The following is a 25,024-nucleotide window of genomic DNA, read 5'->3' as shown; positions in this document are numbered from 1 at the left end:
ATAGTGAAAATAGCCAATGTACAAGATAACAGAGCTTGTAGATTTGCTATTTTCACTGCTTTTGTGACACTTTTGTATGATGAAGTAGGATGTTCATTTATGAAGAAAAAAATATGAAGATACAAGGTTTCTGCCCGACAGTAACAATATAATAATGGTTACCTTTTCAAATTAATGATAATAGGTAATGATGGTGTAGAACATTTTATACTCACAGACAACAGCACATACAACTTTTGAGAAGCCATTTTTCACAGAACATTCCAGATTAATTGAGGGACCCCAAGTGACCCCATCAATGCTATACCCCCTTCCAAACCATTTTTAGCATGTTGGAATTTTTAAGTTATGGAAAAGTAGCTAGTTTATCGACTTCATAAAAATGCCTCAGCATGTGAAGTGAATAGAATTTCTTGTGTGATTTGTACATGTATTTCTTCTCTAGAACATGTTTTTGAACTCCATGCATTTTATTAAATTCTCGGTTGCCTTTCCGATGTGTTATGTATACCCAGTGATTTTGGATGGTCTGCAAACTGAATGATGATAAAAAATAAATAATGATCCTCTCCTGAATTTGGTTAGTATTTTTGCAAGTTTTTTTCTGTTTATTTTTTACTGTGAAATAGCTGAAACCAAACAAATATTCTTGTGAACATGTGAATATGAGATGTAACAAATACAAATATTGAATCTTTACTCAAAAACTACAGTAGAGTGAGTAATATACTGCACTTCAAATTACACAAAGTATACATTTGGGGCCCATATGATTCCTTCAAATGGCATTCACCAATGAGAATATAAGGAAATATAGTTCATTTGGCAATTGGCACTACATATAATTTCAAGGTCTGTTAGGTAAAGTTCATTGTGCATTTTAGACTAATGGTGATGAGAGCTGAAACAAACAGGTTCTCTTGTTGGCATACAGGAAAGAGACATACAGTATTACTGTATGGTGTCGTTTACACTAAACTCTCCTTCCGGAACAGAAGACACTTGTTGTTAGCCGGCATGTCCACCTACAAAGAAAAACATGCATCACATTCACAACTCAAAATGTAGAGCATAGAATATATACAGTACAATATTGTAATTAAAGCATAAATTAAAAGAAAGTATTTAAATCGGTTCTAGGCAACTTCAGAGATCAAAAAAAGAAAAAAACTGTTGGCAAATAGTTAGTTTCCCCACCACCAGCCAATATGACGCAAAGTATACATTTGAAGGGCCTATGCCGAAGATAGGTTGCTTTATTCGGATACATGCGTGTCACTGCCCGCCCTTGCCGGTTCTCTGAATTTTTATTTTTAAATAGGCTCTGTCATGATTAATTGACCACATGTATGAAGTTAAACAACTAAATAATATATATATATATATATATATATATATATATATATATATATATATATATATATATATATATATATATATATATATATAAAATATTTTTAAAATGTAGGCTTCAAGTTACCTAGAATCCCTTTAAGTAATCAAACTTATTGAAAGCTTAACCATTTTCAACCTGGCATCCCTATTTTGGGCATGTCTTCATTAGACAACAATTTATTTCACTATTCATTGTGTGCCAACGTACTGTATATAGGGTATGTAAGTAAGTAGCAAAGTTGTTAATAGGGCTATAGCTACTCACCACTTTCTCCAGAAACAAGCCATTCTTCTGTGCCACTGCACTGAGAAGTGAAAGGTCCTTAAGGCCCCACTCTGGGTTCCTGTAAGATAAGGAATAGTTAATGTACAGCGTGAGGGTACACTACACACACATCACCTCTACATCTACATTGTGGGGTTGATTCCATCAACCCCATGATGGAAGATGTAGAATGACGGAAGGTATGGTTGATGGAATCAACCCCACAGTCCCTATAGAGCGTGGCAAAAATCCTGAAGGGGGCGTCAATAAGTGTCTTTTGGTAGCAGCGGACATCTTTGAGGGCTATAAACCAGGTTGACTTAACATTGCCCAAAACAAACATGTCTGCGCTACTATGCCGCGCCCCCCCGTGGTGACGACACGTTGGCACGCTCTATACCACAAAGGAGCATAATTTGTTGCTGTCCGGCAGAAACCAGCTAACTCCATTTTGACGCTTTTGCATTTTTTCCATAAATCAGGGCCATTGAACACCCTTTACGTCTGTGTCTTGGTAAAAATAATATTGAACCGATGAAAAGCATTAAAAAGCGCTTCTGACAAAACCAGCTAACTCCATTGGATCCTCAAACTTTCTGCTAAACTGACTTCAGCTGACTCCAGGCTCCACCCCCTTTTGACCTCCAACCTCATTGTGAGCTTGGAGGTCCATTCAGCTGTTCAATGATGAACAAAACTTCCTAACTCCACTTTTTTTCATTTCCTGAAAAATGAACATTTTGGAGTTAGCTGGTTTCTGCCAGACAGCAGAGATATAGCACCATGCATATTATTCTATTTGGCCTCATCTCTATTAGAGAAGCAACAGAAACAAACCACTACCTTAACGCTAGCATATAATATTCAACACACTGTCTACAGCACAGCAGCACAAACTGTAGACTTTGGACTACTGTACCTCTGCCTTAGACTGTAATCAAAGTCAACGTTGCTTTGTGGGGTGATCTGTCCATTCACGGCATAGGGCTGCAGATAGAAACAAAACGCTTTATTTTCAATAAAAGTAAAATAAAACACCATAAATAGTCAATATAAAATGATTACCAATATTCATCTTTAGGATTTAGGAATATGCTCACTTATGACACAATTTGTAATTAAATGTCACCAATACTATATTGACTCTTGGCTCTAAGTCTTTAAAATGTATGTGTTGTTCAGCATAGACAATCCATAGCCATGTCCTGTCCTAGCATCCTCCTGACCAGCCGCTTTGAGAACAAAGTTGATGTTGGATTCCAGGTAATATGAGCAATTAAGACACACAGTGGAAAAGCTGACATATTGTTTGCTTTCTCTCTTTCCCTTTAGACAAATAACGATACAATTTGTGATTTTTGACTCACTCCATATGTCAACAGGATCCCTTGTGGTTTCAAGACGGTTCCTGCTCCTTTGAATAACCCCTACGAAGAAAGATAGGTCACTCGGGTATGATGTCAACACAGTACTAATATACTATACTATACTAATATTTATAATAACAGTTTAGATTTATAATAGTGCCTTTCAAGAAACCCAAGGACGCTTTAGACCAAAATAAGGAAAACAAAACAAAACAGTGCTGGTCAAAAGACTTTAACTTCAACACTGAATAATTCAAGTTTTTATTTAAAAAAAATTGCAACCCTACCTCTGTACAAGCGATTGGAGAAATATGAATCATGTTTATGTTGAGTACCAGATCCAGACTCTCTGACTGGATCTCTCCCCACTTCTCACAGGGTAGAGAGGCATCTAGATGGATGCCAGGCTTTACATTGTCCATTTGATGGTGTGCTCTGTATGCTTCTATACTAAGAATGGGAACAAAAGAGATGGGTTTCAATTGCTTCCAGCAAAGCATTGCGCTATGATTTTGCAAAGACATCATGAATGGCATTTTCTTTTGACACCCCAATGACCCCTTAGAATGCATAAATAATATTAATAGCAAGGGGTAAATAGAATGAATGAATGAATGAATCTTTATTTGTCACTCTCTCCATGTACTTACATACATACAAGAATGAAATATCGTTCCCCCCAGTCACTAGCAGTGTAACATAAAAACATAAAACATCAAGCCTATCTAAAAACATAAAAGACCCAGACTAAAACAGCATACAACCATAAAAACAGCATAAACAAACATTAAAAAAAAAAAAAAAAAAAAAAAACAATATGTGTTGACGTGCAATTCATCTAGAAAAAAAGCTACCAACACAGCACGTCAGTAGGTATGGTAGGTAAAGTGCCATGGTGCAATAATCCAGCATAATCTTAATAAAGTGCTGTTATGCATTTCAAAAGTGCAATATGACATCATGTCCACTAGAAGGCCTATCTTATTTGGATTCATCCCATTTTTCAACTTTGTGGTGTCCTTACGTGTTATAGGACTAGGGAAATAAACTTGCCTGGTTAGACACTGGGGGTCATTTTCAGACGGCTGCCATGTTATATTCCTCAAAGACTGAGCAAAGTGTGTGACATGTTGACCAGTGCCCGATGAGATCTCCAGAGCCTGCAGGCGTCTCTCTGGATCCACGCATCCACGGAGAACCGCCAGGATGGGCGCCTTGTTTCTCTCAGCAGCGGCAGCGTTCATCATCTTTCCACAACACGGGTATATCTGCCCTGCTATACGATATAGTTTATGAATCAACTCCAGCAGGACCGATTACAAGTATCTTGCTGTGACTGACTACTACTAGTACCTGACGGGCATGAGATATTTTTTTCTGTGAAGAAACAAAGCCGTACACTAGAGAGGAATATCATGGGGAGTGGCGATCATTCACTTCCGCGTTGTGTCACATGACACGAGACCTTTGGACCAGTGGACTCAACGAAAATAATAACACATATATACAGTATGTATATGTGGGCACCTAAATCCGGCGACCTCTTAGGTCCTTCTGGGCAACGAAAGTACAGTGTAAACTGTTGCGCCTTGGCTTTCTTAGTCATTTCAGGGGTGGTCTCAAAAACATATAAAAGGAAAACTGGCAGAAAATATATCACTGACGAACCACATAGCACTTTATGAGCATGTAAAAATAAAATAAATTATATTTTCTGTCTAAGGAGTCTTCCTTAATCGTTTATGCAGCTAGCTAGTTTTCCTTCTGGAAACGAGAATATTTAAGTCTTAAACATTAGGCGGCCTAAAGCTTATTTTATTGCGCATTATTTAAGTAGACCACGGGCATTTCAATGCTAGGAGGATAACACCAATGCGATCATGTACATGGCATTTTTTCCCTTCTAAATCTACAGTTGATCTACAGTCACATCATCACATTTACTTGAGGCTCAGTCTCCTCCTCTCTATCCATCCAGTGCCTGTAGTATACTATGCCGCCACTAGAGGGCTGAGGAGGCCTGATTTCAGGCGCTGACGTCAAAGAAGCTTTCTCCGTCAGCTGTGTCAAGTGAGACATAGTAACTCCGGAAATGGATTAATTCCGCCTTCAAATTATTTTGTTTTTATTTTATTTATTGTTATTACTCTCCGTAGTTATTACTCTCCGTAGGAGAGTTTTGTTTTCACTTTCTAAATATGACACACCGATTGGTCAAGCCTCACGTGACACGTGACAATACGGTGAAATATTGTATAAATACATGGCGTCACTTTGGCGGTGTCTTTGCCACCGCCAAAGTGAGGTAAGACAGGAACCATCACGAAATGGCTGCATGGCTGATACATAATTGGCAAATAGGACAGATAGGACACTTATATAGACAGGAGGGATATGACACTTACACAGACGGATAGGACACTTATAGTACACAGACAGGACGGATAGGACACTTATACAGACAGGACGGATAGGACACTTACACAGACAGGACGGATAGGACACTTACAGTATACAGACAGGACGGATAGGACACTTACAGTATACAGACAGGACGGATAGGACACTTATACAGACAGGAGGGATAGGACACTTACACAGACAGGAGGGATAGGACACTTACATAGACAGGACGGATAGGACACTTATACAGACAAGACGGATAGGACACTTATACAGACGGATAGGACACTTATACAGACAGGACGGATCGGACACTTATACAGACAGGATGGATAGGACAGTTAGAACATAAGAATTAGAACATTCCCAACATTCCCAACACAAGTCTGGTAAGAGTGAGGTAAGACAGGAACAATCACGAAATGGTTGAGAAATGGCGGATACTGTAACAATTGGATAGGACACTTACACAGACAGGACGGATAGGACGGATAGGACACTTATACAGACAGGAGGGATAGGACACTTATACAGACAGGACGGATAGGACACTTATACAGATAGAACATTCCCAACAGCGGAGAGTTGTGCTCCGAGGAGCACTTTTTCTAGTTATTATTGTTATTATTATTATTATTTATTACAATATACCCTGGGGAACTGCAGGATTAAAGTGGTCTGTCAGTCTGATAGAGTTAATTACCATTACCACAGATTGCATGTTTAATTCATTTGACAACTACTATTATTATTATTATTGTTATTTAGATCTCATAATGTTTTTTGTACTTCGCAGGAATTCTACTTGTTTTTCTGTATGGCATGAAAACCAACTTGCAGAGACATTGTTTGAGATATCTAATCAAATACAGTTAAACAGTAAAAAAAAAGTACAGTTGAAATTTGAAAAGAAAATAGTTCCTAGAAAATGTTTTTACAAATGAAATTCAAACGAAATGTAACATAAACAATGGAAGTCTTATTTTGAAGTTCTCGGCAGGAAGTCCGGTTTGATGCTAGTTTCGCCAATCGCCATCTGATTCAGTGACGAGGATAACTAAGGATGGAGGAGGTGGCACGAACGCTTTTAGAAGAAGGGATACAAAAGAATGTAGTAAGCCCTGGTAAAGGAGAGCTATCTACTTTTCCCGATGGAACCAAGGTAAAACAAAACAATTATAGTTATAAGAGAGTAACTGATTGAATCCCGCACGCACCTCGAATTAGACCCAGAACTAGAGTATGGCTAAAGGAGCTAATGCTATCATCAGTCAACTTGACTACCGTTAGAGACCCAACCTGTATCAGGCCAAAAATCATTGTTATGCACCTTGACTGTCAAAACATTGCATATTTTGTGAAATAAAAGTCGTTAATCATGTTAGATATCTCTCCCTTGTTTTTCATCCGATGACAAGAGTAGGCGGGACAGGATGGCATGTTTTCATAAGTGGTCATTGGTTGGCATGTACTGTATGTCTTTTTTCTGTGGTTGTGGTTGGACAGAATATGCGGTCGGTCGACCATGTCCTCCATGGCAAGTGATATATCTCTTGTTCCAATTTATCTATCTGATTTCTGAAAAGTATGACCTTACTGTCAAATTGTCAAGCATGAATGTTTTTTATTTTTTATTTTTTTAACACATGCAGAATGTGGTTCATCTATTGTGCAGTGTGCTAGTTTGCCTGTTTCCATCCCATCTATCCATTCCTGTATACTACAGGTGGTTTTCCACTACCGTACCACCCTGGGTGATGGAACAGTGCTGGATGACTCTCGAAAAATGGGAGGGTGCAGCAAACCCATGGAGCTCATCCTGGGGAAGAAGTTCAAGCTTGCTGTGTGGGAGAGGATAGTCATCACTATGCGAGAAGGCGAAGTCGCAGAATTCACCTGTGACACCAAGGTTAGTAAACTGTCCTGGCAGGGCTTAATTTGAGTCGTTTTGCCCTTCCTTGCTGCTGGCTGTTTCTTTAATTCTGTATATTGCTCTTATATACTTTCAAATACTGTTAGACTAATTTTCACTGACCTGTCCTCGTCTCCTCTTTTGTGTCAGCATACAGCACTGTATCCACTTGTGTCCCAGTCTCTGAGGAACATCAGCGCAGGCAAAGACCCACTAGAGGGCCAGAGGCACTGCTGTGGTATCGCACAGATACACTCCCATCACTCTCTAGGACACCATGATTTGGATCACCTCCAAGCCCGTCCACAACCCCTCATGTTCTCTATAGAGATGTTGGAGGTTAGTGTGTGTGGGTTGTATTGTTATTCTTTTTTCGTTTATTTAATAGGGACAATGCATAATACAAATGTTGCACCAGAGATGGCTATAAAGTTATTTACATCAGTTGTTCATGGGTAGGTCAGGTGTCATTGGTTTTATTTGATGGTAGCTCCAGTGACTACTGATTCTAACTGGTCCTGTGCTTACAGGTGTTGCCTCCTGGAACGTTCCGACTGGATGTGTGGGCTATGTCAGACAAGGAGAAACTTGAAGCAGTTCCTCAGATCCATGAGGAGGGCAACAACCTCTTCAAAGAGGGAAAGATTCAGCTGGCTGCAGAGAAATACTACAATGGCATTGCCTGCCTCAAAAATCTACAGATGAAGGTTTGGCGAGTTTGTCACTTAGTCTTTATTATAGTTTGCTTTGATGGATGATAAGACTGTCCAATTCTTTTGTTGGCAAATGGAAAGCAATATGTTTTATTCCCCCCTGTTGTCTTTAACGTAATTTGTTCATTTCCTTGTTTCCTTACACTCCTTTCAGGAGCATCCTGGAGATGAGGCATGGATCAAGTTGGACCAAACGATCACTCCTCTGCTGCTCAACTACTGTCAGTGCCAGTTACTCCAGGGCCAGTACTATGAAGTCATTGAACACTGCTCGTCCCTTCTCTTCAAATATGAAAGCAAGTCATGGTCATCGTTACCGTTTAAATATTAGGTCACCAAGTCACAACATGTTCTTTTGCTACACTGAACTAAATTGACTCTTGGCTGTAAGTCTTTAAAATGAATGTGTTGATCAGCGTAGACATAATCCATAGCCATGTCCTAGCATCCTCCTGACCAGGCTGCTTTGAGAACGTGAAGTTGATGTTGGATTCCTGATAATATGAGCAATGAGGACACACAGTGGAACCGCTTACATTGTTTGCTTTCTCTCTTCCCCTTTAGACAACGTGAAGGCCCTCTACAAGCGGGCTAAGGCGCACGCAGCGGTGTGGAATGAGACAGAGGCACGAGCGGACTTCGCCAAGGTGGTAGAGCTGGACACCACACTGGGGCCATCAGTCGTCAAGGAGCTGCGGATCATGGAGGATAAGATCAGGGCAAAGGAAAAGGAGGAGAAGGGCCGTTATAAAGGCCTGTTCAACTACAATGCCAACAATGCACAGCCAGCCACCGCCACCACGGTCAGTTGGTTTTGATTTGTTATTGTAATGGGTTTGACCTCCTTTTGCTCTATCCTGTTTTTAGCCTCTAAATATAATATTAACACTATGTGATGAAGATTGTCTGTAAAATGGCTTTGCTCTTCCCCCACACAGGGTTGAATCTCTCATGGGGTGGGAACAACAGGATGCTTGGGACTGTGAAATTCAAGATGGAGATGAGCAGAGGAAGCTGCCGACATTTACTTTTATCCACACACCAAAGCTATACACTTTTCCTGCCACATTACTTTCCATGACAGACACTGTCATCTTACACATACATGTATATCCACCCCTTATATACCCTTCACTCCAGTAAAATCACCAGGGTGCCATTTGCCAAAGGAATGGATTAGGATTGTTTGCCTTATTCATTTGATTTATTTTCCTCAGATTATATTATATAATCTCTGGACGGGCATGATATAAACCCTTCTTGAATTTAGTCAGTTTGATTTCTCTCTCTCTCTCTCTCTCTCCAAAGGAAACCTTCTTATTGATGTTGTAGCTGCCACAAGTCAAAGATTGAATTTGAACAACAGAGCAGTGCATTATTTTATAACAACCAGTGTTTAAAACAAAGAGGACTCCATTTCTTCTTAAAGGAGAAATCCGGTCATTTTAAGTGTTATGTTTGATGTGTGTCAAATCACTTACCAACGTATAAATGAAAATCGCGTAACTCCACAGAGCCCCCTATCAACCCCCACCGTTGGCATTATAGGAGGATATAGGATAGCCCAAATTCGCCTATTTTAACCAATGCAAAGTCTGTTTTTTTGCTTCTAGTACTCATTGTTGAGTCCCATGATAATGTAACAGGCGCTAAAACTCCCGACAAGCTAACGGCTAATAACAAACGAGCTAACGCTGGGGCTGCTTATCTCTCTGCATGGCAGCCCCAGGTTGCCAGGTCGGGAGAGAAACCAGCAACCAGCATTAGCTCGTTCTGTTATTAGCCGTTAGCTTGTCGGGAGTTTTAGCGCCTGTTACATTATCATGGGACTCAACAATGAGTACTAGAAGCAAAAAAACAGACTTTGCATTGGTTAAAATAGGCGAATTTGGGCTATCCTATATCCTCCTATAATGCCAACGGTGGGGGTCGATAGGGGGCTCTGTGGAGTTACGCGATTTTCATTTATACGTTGGTAAGTGATTTGACACACATCAAACATAACACTTAAAATGACCGGATTTCTCCTTTAACCTGTTATATTCAAACAAGGGCAAAGTAGCTGTGTGGACATCCAATCTGTTTTTAGGCCAGATACAGGATAAATGTACATGTGAAGATTTCTGTAATCCAACGTGCAAATATCCATTTCCTTTGATTTCTAGACAAGGTATCAGTGTTAGTTTTATAATTTGGCTGCATCCATCACCCTTTGTAAAATGAGATTTGGCAAGATTATTGCCGAAAGTTATCAATAATGTTGCTCTAGACTTTGTGATGTTCTAAACCCTACAGCAATGCCCAAATGGCTACAGTAGCCTACTTTGTAAAATAAGAAACCAAGTAGATTAGAAAGGCGTTTTTTTATTTTTTGTTTGTCTTTTGCAATGTATTATGAGCTATTGATAGTCATAGGCTATGTAAATTGTAGGTCTTGTTGACATATAGCTTAAATTGTAAGTTAGTATCACAACAATTTCTCCCCTCCCATTTGAGAAATGGATAAGATCACCCAGTCATTTAGTTGTTGCCTGAGATTATCCAACCCGGGGTTGGTGTATAGCCCGGGTTCTAATTTGTTTATCACATTCCCATATCCTTAGTCACAAAGATAATGAGGAAATATTTGAGTAGCAGTTGATCAACACTGCAACTATAGCATTGTCGCTCACAGGGACAGTTCAGCATGCTGTTGCTACTTAGTTTACACTGATTGGTCAGCTACTGCCATTTCAGCCCTAGGGCAGATATCAGTTATCACTCCCTCAAAGGCTAAGTACTGCATGTGATAACTCATTTTACTCAAATTGCACCAAGGACATACTATACACAAATGGACACTTAACTTCCCTGTGCCGATAATCCCCCACCTCACCCTTCACATTTGGGTCACATCCTAGAAGCAGTTAATTAGCAGGAGACCGTATTTTTTTTATATGTTGGGACTCAAAACTATGTTGTCGGTGACAATCAAGAAATATGAAACACTTGGACAGAATGGGCACTAGTGTAATCTTATCTTTTACTTTCTCCATGTGAAGTGTGCTAATGTATGACACATTTGCAATTGTTATATACCGTAATTACCATATTACATTTGTTATTTTTATTATGCCCTCGTTATCTTACTTCCTTGCCTTTCTGACTGTAAAATGTTCTGGTTATCCTTCATGAGCAGCAGTTAACCAACTGTTAGATGGTAGACCGCACTATTGGACACAGCTGAGATGCAACTGAGGTTACCTTGTAAGTATGTAACTGATAATAAATGTGTATATCCCTTGGTTTTCTGAATTTACTTAGGTAAACTGTTGTTAAGAGATAAAAAACACCTGGTGCCCCCTTGAGTTACACTCAAACTCATATTGAAACAGTGGGCCAGGTTATTAAATTGATTTGACTAGTAAATTGCTGTTGGTCTCACAAGGCAGTAGATTTGATTAATTTAACCAGTAGATGATGATGGTGATCTTAAGTTGAGATGAGTGAGGGTCTATCATGTGTTCTACTTTGACTTTAAACTTAACACTTTGATCGGATAAGCGATTCTCTAGAACCGGCTCGATCCGCATTGGGCACACATTCCAAACGAGCATTGTATTTTTAAATATAAGACAGTTTGGCATTGAAAATGTTTTTCTATAATCATTTAATTAAGATATACATACAGAACTGCAAAAATCTGGTTTACAAAATTGCCATACTAACAAACAGACTTGAGATGTACAGAGTTTAAGGGGTGGTGAGACGATTGGTGCATCTATTGTGTGCTGCTACTACAAAATGCTATGAAAGCAAATGTCAAGCATTGGGGTATATTCAAGATGCTCAAATTATTTGATACAAAAGAAAATATGGCGCCGATTGATCGTGTGGTTTTGAAGTGGTGTTCCGTCTAGCAGCTTGAGGAAAGATTAGGTTTGTCTATTAAACTCAATTAGATATATAAAAATAAACAATCCTTAGTCAAAAGTCAAAAATAATTACACAATACCCAGTCCCATCTGTTAAATTGGAAAGCAGTACACCTTTTAGCTACAGTCCAGCTTAGTAAGAAGTTCAAGTTTCCTAACACCTTGTTTGGAAAACTGTGGCAAGGTCTTCAAACAATCTGTTGAACCTTGTGCATTTTGAATACACCCCACGGGTAACAGAAACAAACTTAAGAATAACAAGGAGGAGCACTGCAGGGTAATGGTTGCAGAAGAAAATGGGATAAAATGCAAGTTATGCAAATGAGAGGGCAAAGAGTGGGTGGGTATAAGCTAGGGAGAAAAGAGGGTGAATAGTTGAAGCAGGTTTCATGAAGGTAGGCTAAGAAAATGAATCTTTTAAAGAGGAAAGAGTGAAGGATGGGGGATGTTTTCCATGGGGGTTATGTGGAACGAGCGCTTCTCTCCGTCTCTGCCAAACACTCCCTGACCAACGCGCGGGCATGGATGATACCTAAAGGAGACAGGAGGAAAGAACAGAAGGATCAAACTGATTTAATGATTTACCCAAGGGGAGGTCTATTGAGTTTGTTTTTGCCAACCAAGCTATACCTCTTTTTAGCCTCTCCATGGCACTCTTGCTGCCAGCATAGGTGGGTCGGATCTCACGGCTCATCTCCTCAATGACCGACAGCAGCTCACTGTAGGTGGACCCTTGGGATACTTTCACTGGCTGTATGGGTGATACAAATAAAATACACAGGGTATTATTAAGAATCCAATTTAAACCTTTAACTATTTTTTTTACATTATGACTAGTTAGTACTAACCACAAATGCACTGATTTTCAGTGTGGTACTTGAACTCTTAGTTGACAGTCTCTGCATTGACACACTACACTGGTTATTTTTCAGTTTACTGCTAAAGTGATGTTGAACTTTGATAGGACCTTGTGTTGTGTAGCTAGCTACTGTACATGGGCATGATACTGTACATAGCTTGAGGAACCGAATAGAACATGCCATGGTGTCCTCAAGCTCCCTAAGCCTAAATATTTTTTTTATTTCGTTTTTTTTTGCTGCGCAGTTGAGAGGAGATCGCAAACTGTGCTTTCCTTTAAGCACCACAACTGCAGCCTTGATGTTTAGAATTTGCATCAAAACCCTTAGGATACTAAAAAATAGACTTTATTTAGTAAAGATGTGTTTATTAGCACAGAACACTTGTTTAATCCGTAGGCTACTACAGCACAACACGTCCAACAATATGTAGCTATATGGCCCAGATATAAACTTTTATAACATCTTACGGAGCGTTCGGTTACCATCGCCCCAAAACACGGTCGCCCCGGATCAAATCCGGCAGCCTCGGAACGGTCATACTAAACGCAACCTCAGTAAAAAATGGGGGCGAGTGTGTTTTGGGGCGATCGTTCCGGTTACCTCAGCGTACAGTCTCTCGTCACACTGTCATTGTTTGGCCACAGGGCACGGTGTATTCTGGAAATGCTATCAGCTCACGGAAGCCTTTCCCCTCGACAACGCTAATAGTAGGCATAATTTCTTCGGCTATCATCTTGGCTGTCAAATCAGTGATCTTTTCTGCCCGCAAGGTCAACACAATGGCGAGGTTTCACGGTGAAGTCTGTCATTCTGCTTTGCTGGGTGAAGGGCAGGCTTTGGGACCGGGTGTCTTAATGTGATTTGACATCACTGATGTTGACGAGTGATACGCATACTTTGTGTTGCACAATTTGCATTGCACTGTTTTATCGTCAATCTTGACAAAATCATCCCACACCACACTCCTATGTGAAGCTGCCATTTCCAAGCGGGCTTTCAAGCATGCACAGGCAGGACATAAACAAAACTAGTCAATAGGGGTATGCTGATATATCGTCCCGCGATATATCGTGATACGTTTTCGTGACGATATGCATCGTTTTGGCGTTTTTATTTTGCAATAATAATAATGCAAAAACAAAAGTATTTGTTTGAATTTGCTCCCCCCCCATATATTTTCATAAGCTTTTTTTCCCACCATATATTTTCATATATATAAAAAAGAGCCCAATATTGTGTATCGTATCGTGAAATGAGTGTATCGTCACACCCCTACGTCAATTATCAATTATGCAGAGCAACAGACAGAGATGATGAACTCTCATATCATGCCCAGGTAGCTAGCTATACAACCCAAGGTTCTACCAATGTTCAACAGTGCTTTTATCAGGTGTATTCTCATAACACTTATCGCTCCATAAAACTACAACAATGGAGGGTGACAGCATCACAGTCATACCTGAACGAAGCCCATGGAGGGTGGGCCAAAGTCACTGAAAGCCGGCCTGAAATTAGATGACGAAGGTAGAGACGGGGAGGGCACACTGGAACCTGGGTAGAGATAAAGGCTAGCTCTATTACAGTTGGAACATAATACTGCAATGTTTACTGTTATTATAATGAGTACTGAATGGCACCTCCGATAACCAATGACCCGACAGCAGCAACTAAGAATTATGTATCACAACAACAAGCACTAAAATATAAAAGGGCTACAAACCTGGAGGAGTGTGGTTGGAGCCAGACGGAGCGGGGGCGATGGGTTTGTAACTCATGGCGAGGTCACTCCGCAGCTCCCCGTAGGACGAAGCGCCACTTCCATCCGACCCGTCAACCCGATGCTTATACAGCTTTACTGGTGGTGGTGAGCTCCTAAGAGCTGTGCATACACAGAAAGAAAAAATATGCTCATCGCCTGAATATAAATGGACGGTGAAGTTAAACTAATGTTACACATTGATTGGTGGCTTTATTTTGTAATACACACATGCATACACTTAGAAATGTGCACGGCTGTGATAACTTGCTGCAATCCATAAGTTTCATGTTCCTAGCCAGGAACACTTCTTGATGAATTGAATACACACACAGGACCACAATGGAAACAAGTCCTCAGGGAATTTTGTGTTATCCTTTTAGCATTATTGTATATCTGTATCTCTGTACATTTTGCAAACTGTTAATAAAGTATTCAATCAATCAATCTACACATTGAGAGACATTGTGCTTGCTTATGAGCTTCAGGCAGTACTCATTTATCAACCCGTAGTAGGGCTACAACTCGTAGGTGCCCTACATGGGTTTACTCATTTTTCAATGGAAGAATAGGGAAACCAACTCCAACCACAGTAGATGTGTTAATGATCCTGTATTAACATACTCTCAGATACAGGTTAAAATAACGTTTTAATCGTTAAAATAAATGTCGGATTGCATATTTTTATGACGTATTTATAGCTTTAGGATTGCAGCTTTAACAAGAACAGAAGACACAAAAACAGACAGGTTAATTGACTACAGTATTACTAATTATACATTTAGCCTGCTAATGTTTTTAGACCTTCTAAGCAGATGGCCGCACGTCTCTCTCCCTCACACAATGTCTTGATTACGAGGACCGACCATTAATCATGTTACTGTACACATAACAGGCATGTTTTAATCTACTTCAAAGCTAGCCTTGTTACAAGACTCATGTATATATTATATGATGACTGTCTTGATCCAAGGCTCGTCTGTTGTGTCATGCCACTTGGTTGATTTAATACTTTATTAACAATTTGCACACAAAAAAACACAGAAAGTACAGATATACAAAAGGAAGCTGAAAGGATTAAACCCAAGAAAGCACTATGGCTGGTTTCCATTGCAGTCCTGTGTATTCAATTCATCGATCGAACATGGTAACGTAAGCAAACGTACGTTCGTTCTACAAAGCTGTCATTAGTTATTTCTGAGAGCAAAGCTGAGATCATTGTGAGGCTTGTATATAAACCTCAAAGCAAAGAGAGGGTCAGAGCCAGCTGGTGCTGTTATCAGATGCTAACGTTAGCTAGAATCAAGCCTGTTAGCTCATTGACAGTGTTGCCAGGTTTAGTGAGAGAAACAAGCAACGAGGTCTGGGAAAACAAGCCCAAAGGAAGCTCACAAGCTCACATGAGCTGCTATTTTCAACAGAGAAAAATGGGGGTAAATCTTGGGGAGGAAAAAGGACGTTTTTTAATATTGGGGGTCCTTGTCATAAAAATGTTTGAGAACCACTGGTTTATAAACAACATTAGGAAACAAGCGCAAATACCGGTAAGCAACTACACTTTAGAAACAAGCCCAAAAGAATACGCAACCCGCAACTACCAATATTTACCAGCAACTTTCCATAAGTCGCTTGTAATAAGCGGTCGCTAAGCGGACATGGCAACGCTGCTCATTGAACGTTACCTAGCATCAACCCAGTTAGCTACCGAACGTTAGCTTGTTGTGCCGGGGTTAGCAGCACAAACATAGACGGCAGGGAACGCAGTAACACGAACACCCACCGTTAAAAAACACAGTGAACATAATTTGACAACTTCAGTGAGCCTATGGCCATTGACAAGATTGCACCTAGACCCACAAAAGGCACAGGTTTTACCTTTACTAGGGAAATAATCAGATCCTTTTTACAGGACGACAGCGATTCTGTTCCTCCGTTGTCTCTGAGCATGCGCAGGAAATTAGGAAAGAGGCGTGACGCGACCGACGTCTCGTCACATAGACTGCTTTGTCATTGGTTGAATTATGTGTCAATCATGTAAGCGCTTAGCCCTATTCTGATTCTTCGTACGACGGTGTCACGTACAAGCTCACAACCAAAAATATTACAATTTCCCCCATTTTTTTCAAGATAAAAAAAAAGCAAATCTACAAGCTCAAAACGTTATGAGCTTGACCGTGTAGATATAGCATTAAGTGGTTCAATTGATTGTGATGATATATTAAAGGAGGAGTTCACCCAAAAAATTACTTATTTTCTATCAATTAGCACACCCTATGAAGCCTTGAATCCATGGATTCTTTTTTGTTTTTGTCGCATTCCTAAACTAATAATTTGATTCCCGTCTGTATCCGGTAGGAGACACAAAGTAGATTATTTGTGTCTCCTACCGGAAATACACACGGTCATCAAAATAATTGTTTTAGCAATGAAAAAAAAAAAAATCCATGAAATCAAGGCTTCATGGGGTGTGTAATTGATAGAAAATAAGTATTTTTTGGGGTGAACTCCTCCTTTAAAATATTTTTCCGGGGACCCCCTTAAACCCCATCAAGGACCCTGGTCCCCTGGGGGTCCCCGGACTCAACTTTGAGAGCCACTAGCCTATATCACTTGGCACAGTGTTGTTACAGAGCTGAGTGGCAGATCATTTGTATTCTGCACATTATGAGAAAGAGTTGAGTACACATTTTAATCACAATTTAAACATCCATTCTGTCAGTCCGTGCACGAGAAAAAGGATACATACATACATAGGATACATCTAATACATATTTACAAAACACCATCTACAATAGATACAAAAAATCCCCAAAAAATACATATCTTCAAAAATACTATTTTACACAATACCTACTCAGTTCCCTATTTAGAAACAGCTTCTAGTGCTGCTGAGACAACCTTCATGGAGGACTTAAGGTGACATATGAGCCAATAGACTTTAGATTTGCACTGCAGGTAGGCAGAATATTTGAATGTACTTTTTCCTATGTCTTGAACTAGCAAGGTACCAAGTCAGTGGGAATCCCTCTGGTGGCGTGATTGTCGACATCCAGTGTTTCCTCTATATGCATTTCACCCCTGGAAGAACTTACAGTCACTCAATGTTAATAATATTTGTAGAAGATAACAGTAGCAAAATTTGAAATTTGCACCCTATGGCCAGAAAAATATAGAAGTCTGTGTGTTTGACTGGGGTTTGACTGGACTGCTGCATTACTACAATGACCATAATGCTTTGGAGCACTGCCCTTCCTTGTGGGGAGTCTGCGTGGGGGTGTGGTCTACATTGTAGTCAGGAAATAAGGTGAGATAAAGAGACGAGTCAAATGACTCATACATAGTTCCCAAAGGTGTGTGGGCAGAATAGCAATTTTGGGGATATAGCAACAACATGCCCACGGGCACGCCTCCATGCACCCGCAAATAACGGGGTCGGCATAATGAAGAACGGGTATAGCAGGTGCAGAATAGTGTTTAGGGACAGCGCCAGCTCCATTAGCCGTATTTCACGGGTGATGGGTAGAAAATCGTGGGTAATGGTTAACGGGTACGGGTATAGCCAGGGACGTGCTGGCCACTGGGAAATTCGGGAAAATTCCAGAACGGCCGCGCCATTTACGGGCCGCCAAACGGCCGGTGGGCCACCCAAAAGAAAATATTATTTTAAAAAAAATTAAAAATGGGAAAAAAAAGAAAATCCCAGAGCTGAATATTGGTCCCAGCACGCCCCTGGGTATAGCTTGCCACACAATAGAGCGGTATGTGTGCTAATAACACAACCTGGATTTGAACATTGCACGTGTGAATCTGAGTGCTAGTGCTATGAAGATGATATCTCCGCTGTCCAGAGCAGCAACCAGTTAACTCCAAAACGCTAATTTTTCAGGAAATGAAAAAACGAAATACCACTGACTGTAGCAGAGCGGAGGTAGGCGTTTCAAGCTTTAATGTTCATGTAATTTTAGTTTCTGTGTTGTATTATAGAGTGCCAGACAAGCAGATCCTAGTCCGCCCACGCTCTTACCTGTTGGTATACTTGCCTCATACCAGGCCTAAGAGGTTGGAAGTTGGGCTTGCCAGTATAATTTTATTAGTTATGTAATGATGATGGGTTGTATATTATATTATTTTTGTACATTTTAGGCTGAACTGGTGACTCACGGGCCGTGGTCAGCTGTTTATTTCAGTAGTTGTTGCTTGCTATCCTGAAGTGCCTCGCTCCTTGTGAGAGTATTGTTGATGACTGTTGCTTACCTTCTCCACTTCTAGTGTGCAGTGTTTTATTGTGTGTTCTTAAACATGTTTAAGTACACACAATACCCCCCCACCCCCCCTCCCCCCCCGCACCCCCCCGGTCAATTGATGCTGGTACAGACACAAACATGTCATTTATGCTTTTTAATCGTGCTGTTCAATAAAACTGTCAGTTGATTGTTCACACAAAAGCCTCTGTCCGTCTATCGCTATTAGGGATTTTTGGTTACAACAAATTCATATGTGGTTCAGGCGAGGGTCTTTTACTCCCTAATATAAGCATCATCCCCAAAAATCCAGAGTGGGTCGGGCTCTACAGCATGTCACTACAACTAGGTCAGGTTGAACTACGCAGGGCAGGGTGAACGTTGTGCTCTGAGAGGACAATTTAGGTGGTTGAACCAGCCCAATTTCACTCCACTTATACTGGGTTTTTGTCTTGCAGTGCCATTTGAAGTAGAGAGGAAAGCAGAATTGGATCTTGGGAGGTAACACTAGTGCCTTATTTTGTAAACAAAGAAATATCCTTTGAACTGTCGATCCATTTATGCTTTGGAATGTAAAAACGTGGTCTTTTATTGCTAATTAGTGGACATTTTGGTATTTATTATCTGTGTTACACTTTTTCTTTAGTTATACAGTTGTGTACCGTATTGTACTATTTGAATCATCATTATGAATGACAATATGATATTAGACATCAGATTGTCACATGATTATGATGGGGTAGCAGCACAACGATATGAAAGAAAACTAGAAAAATGGAATCTGAAAACTCAGACTCATACATGTTGATTTCATGACTTCATAGAGAATGTGTACCGAGTTGCGTGACCTTTGGACAAAATGCGTAGAAGTCTTGAAGAAACTGACGGAAATTCTGGTGTGCCACAAATGGCCAGGGCCTATATATGGGGAGTTACGCCATGATCCAAGGAATCCAGGGGAATAAATAAATGTTGTACAACCTACAGTTCAATAATTATTGGCCAAAAAACGTCAGCCTGTTATAGCCCCACCATGAGGCCAATTAGAACATTTGGGGCAGAGGTTCTTCCTTGGCCTACTGGGAGTGTGCGTGCAAAGTTTCACTCCGGTCGGAGATTGGCTGTTCACAGGCACACACAGGGACACAGGGACACATGGACGGACAGTGGAGGCACTTTTTTTGTAGTCATAGCTGCCAGTTCCCAACTGTGTGAGAGTTCCAACTTCTCCAGTTTGCACAACTTGCTCAGACTAGGACTTAAGTCTAGGATGCACAGGTCTTTGCATGTTTTATATCCTCCAAAGAGGATTATACGATCTCCCACCATGCAACACATAATAAACACCCTTGAACGCTAAGGTTAACCCCTTGGGCTTAACCTTCCGTTGGAATTCCCATGGTTTCAAGGTTGATTGTTAGTCTCCACCAAATATGTACAGCTCTCCATTGTAGGCAATGGCTGAATGACCCACATGCATTCTTATGTTTTGTTTATTTGACAAAGTTGTCAACATTGTGATGTCATTGCATGATGCCATCAATGACGTTAATCAAACTGACTGCCATCTGTAAGATGTCAACAGAACACCAGCACGTCGTCATATGACTTTCCTATAAGTGACAACACAGAGGATCAGTACAACAGCCTCCTTGACTCTTTCAGGTCAAAGGTAGATACCATCCGTTCTGTTCTCTCTGACTCCTCCACTCCACCTGTCCTGATTGCCGTCCCACAGTCAGGGATCTCCCAGCCTCTCCGCTCGGCCAACATCTCACAGCAAGAGGTGGAGGACACATCACCAGCAAGATGAAACCATGCACATGCGCCCTGGACCCCTTTCTCACAGCTCTGGTAAAAACTCACATAACTAAGTCCCCTCATCACCACAGCCATAAACTATTCCCTCCAAGCCAGCCATGTTCCACCTGATTTAAAAACCCTTTCTGAAAAAACCCACCCTTGACCGGAAAGTTCTTGCCAATCTCCAACCTACCATTCCTTTCCAAGGTATTGGAAAAAGTAGTTGCCGCTCAACTTCACCAACATCTCAAGCTCAATAACCTCTTCAAGACGTTCGGTCAGGATTCCGCTCAGCCCACAGCACAGGTCAGGGTCACTAATGACCTTTTGATGGCGGCTGATGCTGGCTCCCCCCATATCCTCATCCTCCTGGATTTGTCGGCAGCCTTCAAAACAGTCGATCACAACATCCTCCTCGACCGTCTGCATTCCACCATAGGACTCTCCGACTCTGCACTCAACTCAACTGATTCATAATCCTACCTCACGGACAGAACAGAGCGTGTCTCCTTGGGAGGTGCTAATTCCCGGACTCAGCCTGTCACCTGTGTGTCCCCCAAGGTTCCGTCCTCGGCCCCTCCTCTTCACACTCTACATGCTTCCCCTCAGCGGTTCTGGACAATGCAGATCCGAACAACTCAGCGGTAGGCACCGCACTCCCTCGAGTCCTTGCCGATGCGTGTGCCGAGTTTGAAGTCGGTCGGTTCCATACGTATATAAACATGACCATATCTGTGAATAGTGGTCGGATTTGTGGCTCTTTTAAACTTACACCTTTTCTTAGTTATGTATAGTTTACCATTGATCTGAATTTAATTAATTTAATTGTTTTCCATGTAGTACTTTTAGATGGGTGTCAAATATAAAGTGCGTTACAAATTAAATCTATTATTTATGTATTTATTAGTAACAGTTCCAGTAGAGAACCCAGGCTTCCCTTTCCTGGGCCACATACGCGGGTAGTTCTAGCTGGGGGGTCCCGAGGTGTTCCAAGGGGATATAATCCCCCTATCTGGTCCTTGGTCTTCCCCATGGTCTCCTTCCCCCTGGACATTATGCTGAACACTACTGTATTAGATGCCTGAACCACCATCCAACTAGATGACTGAGCTTCACACCCTATCTTACCGTATCCCTAATAGGGAGATGCCAGCCACCGTTCCTTGATGTTTTCTTTTCTTTTTTGGTCATGACCCACATTTCATGACCATAGATGAGAGTAGGAATGAAGATTGACCAGTGGAGTGAGAGCTATGACTGACTCAGCTATTATTGAAACATTTTGAAAGAATAAAATAAAGGCTTAAGTGGTTAATGTACAGAGCACAGTTGTAACCAAATCTCTCCTCCCAGCCGCCCAGCTCGGTGCACTAAACCCGTCCTAAGTAGTGCCTTTGATTTATTTGTCATCCACAAATGAAACAAAGTTTAAAAAAATACATTTTGTATACAGTAATGGTCTGCAGTAGGTCACATAACCCATAATGTTTACAGCCAGCTGACGTCATCAATCTTTGGCATTCATTGCCATGGTTATAAATTGTGCTGTTGAAATACAGAGGAGTCTTAAAGGATTACAATAGAGAGAATACTAAAAAAGCTTTATTTCTTCATTTAATAGTTTTTTAGTATTAAATAGATTGTTTAGGATAAAATAGATTGTTTAAGAAAGTCATTAAGAAGGTTTTTCGAGGAAGAAACGTAATGGATTATTTCGAGAGTTTTTTGAAGAAGGTTGATAAAATAAGTGAGACTGATGAAGATTTCGAGAGTTTTTTGAAGAAAGTTGATAAAGTAAGTGAACTGGTGAAAGATCTGAACTCTTCTGACCCCCAGGCTCCGCAGAAAGCAGATCATTATATTGCTACTTTGGAAGCAGATGAACCATGCAGGACAAAAATCAACAGGACAAAGATCAACACAAACCATGCTTCAGAGACTTTCCATGAGGCTCAAAGTGAGAGTCCAGAACAATTCATGAAGATCATAGAGAGAAATGCAGAAGACAGGAAGAAGAGGAGAAAAGCACAGCGGGACAAAGCAAATGTACTTAAGGACAAGGGTAATGAAGCTTATGCAAGAGACGACTATGAAACTGCTGTGAAGTATTACAGCGAAGGATTGGCAGAGCTACGGGATATGCAGCCACTGTACACTAACCGAGCACAGGCCTTAATCAAGCTGGGCAGGTATAAGGAGGCCATCAGTGACTGTGAATGGGCACTGAAGTGTAATGAGAGGTGCATCAAAGCTTATCTACACATGGGCAAAGCATATCTGGCACTGAAAAACTATGCAGAGTGCAGAAACTGTTATGAAAAGATTGTGGAAATTGAACCTGCAAGGGAGAAGATGATGAGAGAATACCTAACCCAGGCGGCTATGGATGAGGAGAGAGAGAAGCAGGAGAGGGATGCGAGAGTAGAGTTTGCTAAAAGAGAAGAGAATACCCTAACAGTGCCCCTGTTGCTGGAGAAGCTGTCGAGGTCTGAGCAGATCCCTCTTTACTACTGTGGAGGGGTGGAACTTCTGTCACAAGCCATTACTGACTGCACTGGCCAAACCCTGTTCAGACTGAATAAAGGCTTCAGTATCATCAGCAACAATGACACGGTGAGGAGTTGTCTGTTACAGAGATCAAAGGACCCATATGCCAATGAGTTGTGTGTGTTGGTGCTGAGATTATGGAAGGTGGTTTGCAATGGAAATGATGAAAACCAGAAGATGTTATTGACATGCTCGGTTTCCAGCCAGTCTGTTGTTGACTTATTAACCTCAGAGGACATTGCCGTGCAGATTGAATGCCTGGCATTGCTGTGTTTATACTCGCACACACCACATGGAAGAGGTCTGGCCATTGACAACTTGAATTTGCACGTGTTGATCAGAAATCTAAAGGTATGCGTCTCAAATCCAAACAAGTGCAAGCAGACCACAGCACTGACTATTCTGGAGAACTTTGCCACAGAAAAAAGATTTTGCATACAGATCAGAGACATGTTTTCACAAACTGTTGGTCTCCCTTTTGTCAGAATACTGAGAAATATAAGCAATGCCAATAAGCATCTCCTTCCAGCAATGATATCGACAATAAGCTGTCTGGCAAGTGACGATGTAATCCGACATAATTTGGCTCACTGTACAGACAGTTGGGAAGCCTTTCTAGTTGCTATGAACCACTGCAGTGGCTATGAATACAACAACGTCCTTTATCCCCTACTTGGCCTAATGATCACCGTGTCAACTATCACCTCTCCAGCTATTCAGGAACATGCCATTTCCCTATGCAGTCAGTGTATGGCCCTGTTGAATAACAGCGATGGAGAAATCATCTCTAGAGCCACAGGTGTGCTGAGCAATATCCTCCCACAATCCCCTGCTGCTGTCCACCATGCTGTCGAGCGAGGTGTGGTGAGGACCATGCACAAACTGCTAAAGAGAGACGGAGTGACCACCACAAAGTACGCCATTAAGACCCTCACAGTGTGCACCAGCATCAGTGACTTGGCGCGGGAAGAGCTGGTGAAGTCTGATAAAAGACTCTCCATCCTGCGTAACTTGCTGGTTTCTAGTTGTGATGAGGTGGTGTGCGGAAATACTGCCCTTTGCCTGAGCCACTGCCTGGAGGTGGAGGGAAGTGCCGCTGACCTCCTTGGCACCGACATTGTGTTGTCATTGCTGCGCCATGCCGCAGGGGATGCCAAAAGGACAGCTGTACAAAAGAACGCTTCCATTGCTCTGGGGAAGTTGTGTCGAGCCGAGCCCAGACACGTAAACAGACTTCGAGAGCTCCACGGCTTTGAGATCCTCCACTCGTGCCTGAAGTTAATCACGTAACTAAGTGGGTCATAATCTCTGCTAATTATCAGCTATCATATGACATCCTCTGTCATACATCAGTTCATTGTCTTTTCACACTTGTATACTCGAGATAGGCTGAAAATCAAAGACGCTCACTGATATCACTGTCTACGCTTACTGATATAACTTACTGATCTGGGCTGACAGTGATATCAGTAAGCGTCTATTTTCAGCCTATCTCGAGTATAGGGCATCGCAGTTGCGGCCACTTCCGGGTTCCACTGCAAAATACTCAATGCATTTTTCCCATTGACATTTCCAAAAATATTTATATCAATTAATTTAAGCCTAGAATCAAGCCATCCAGGGTCCTGGTGAATCATGACCATTAAACATTTTTTTCTGTGATTTTTTGTATTTTATATTTAATTATATGATAAACTATATTTAATAAATACCCTTTGTTTTGCTGTTTTCAAAAAAGTTTTTTCACAGAATCAAACGTTTTATGGTCATGATTCACCAGGACCCTGGATAGCTGATTCTAGGCTTAAATTAATTTATATATAAATATTTTTGGAAATGTCAATGGGA

The 25,024-nt window shown here is 41.0% G+C and overlaps 4 protein-coding genes across 4 annotated transcripts; 2 read left to right on the top strand and 2 right to left on the bottom strand.

Annotated features, from left to right (window-relative positions):
• Nucleotides 1-188: 188 nt before the first annotated feature.
• Nucleotides 189-4,438, bottom strand: mettl26 (methyltransferase like 26). The gene is made up of 6 exons (XM_084045953.1): nucleotides 4,081-4,438; nucleotides 3,315-3,477; nucleotides 3,028-3,087; nucleotides 2,580-2,647; nucleotides 1,661-1,739; nucleotides 189-1,025 (listed from the first exon to the last, which is right to left on the bottom strand). The coding sequence occupies exons 1-6, from the start codon at nucleotides 4,272-4,274 to the stop codon at nucleotides 969-971; spliced, it is 621 nt and encodes a 206-aa protein (XP_083902079.1). The 5' UTR covers nucleotides 4,275-4,438; the 3' UTR covers nucleotides 189-968.
• A 2,017-nt stretch (nucleotides 4,439-6,455) lies between these two features.
• On the top strand, nucleotides 6,456-11,339 carry aip (aryl hydrocarbon receptor interacting protein). The gene is made up of 7 exons (XM_084045880.1): nucleotides 6,456-6,592; nucleotides 7,157-7,339; nucleotides 7,493-7,681; nucleotides 7,873-8,049; nucleotides 8,210-8,351; nucleotides 8,620-8,858; nucleotides 8,994-11,339. The coding sequence occupies exons 1-7, from the start codon at nucleotides 6,494-6,496 to the stop codon at nucleotides 8,997-8,999; spliced, it is 1,035 nt and encodes a 344-aa protein (XP_083902006.1). The 5' UTR covers nucleotides 6,456-6,493; the 3' UTR covers nucleotides 9,000-11,339.
• A 348-nt stretch (nucleotides 11,340-11,687) lies between these two features.
• On the bottom strand, nucleotides 11,688-16,533 carry cdk2ap2 (cyclin dependent kinase 2 associated protein 2). Its single transcript, XM_084045971.1, has 5 exons — nucleotides 16,461-16,533; nucleotides 14,550-14,708; nucleotides 14,289-14,380; nucleotides 12,600-12,720; nucleotides 11,688-12,501 (listed from the first exon to the last, which is right to left on the bottom strand). Exons 2-5 carry the CDS (start codon nucleotides 14,602-14,604, stop codon nucleotides 12,431-12,433), a joined length of 339 nt encoding a protein of 112 aa, XP_083902097.1. The 5' UTR covers nucleotides 14,605-14,708; nucleotides 16,461-16,533; the 3' UTR covers nucleotides 11,688-12,430.
• A 5,800-nt stretch (nucleotides 16,534-22,333) lies between these two features.
• On the top strand, nucleotides 22,334-24,466 carry LOC311054595 (tetratricopeptide repeat protein 12-like; the record flags this gene model as incomplete). The annotated part of the gene is made up of 1 exon (XM_084070602.1): nucleotides 22,334-24,466. The coding sequence occupies one exon, from the start codon at nucleotides 22,334-22,336 to the stop codon at nucleotides 24,464-24,466; it is 2,133 nt and encodes a 710-aa protein (XP_083926728.1).
• Nucleotides 24,467-25,024: the final 558 nt, after the last annotated feature.

The sequence above is a fragment of the Gymnoscopelus microlampas genome (assembly GCF_963454915.1).
Source record: "Gymnoscopelus microlampas genome assembly, chromosome: 2".
NCBI classification, from domain to species: Eukaryota; Metazoa; Chordata; class Actinopteri; order Myctophiformes; family Myctophidae; genus Gymnoscopelus; species Gymnoscopelus microlampas.
The sequence above is the reverse complement of the archived record's forward strand: the minus strand, read 5'-3'. Positions and strand labels throughout refer to the sequence as shown.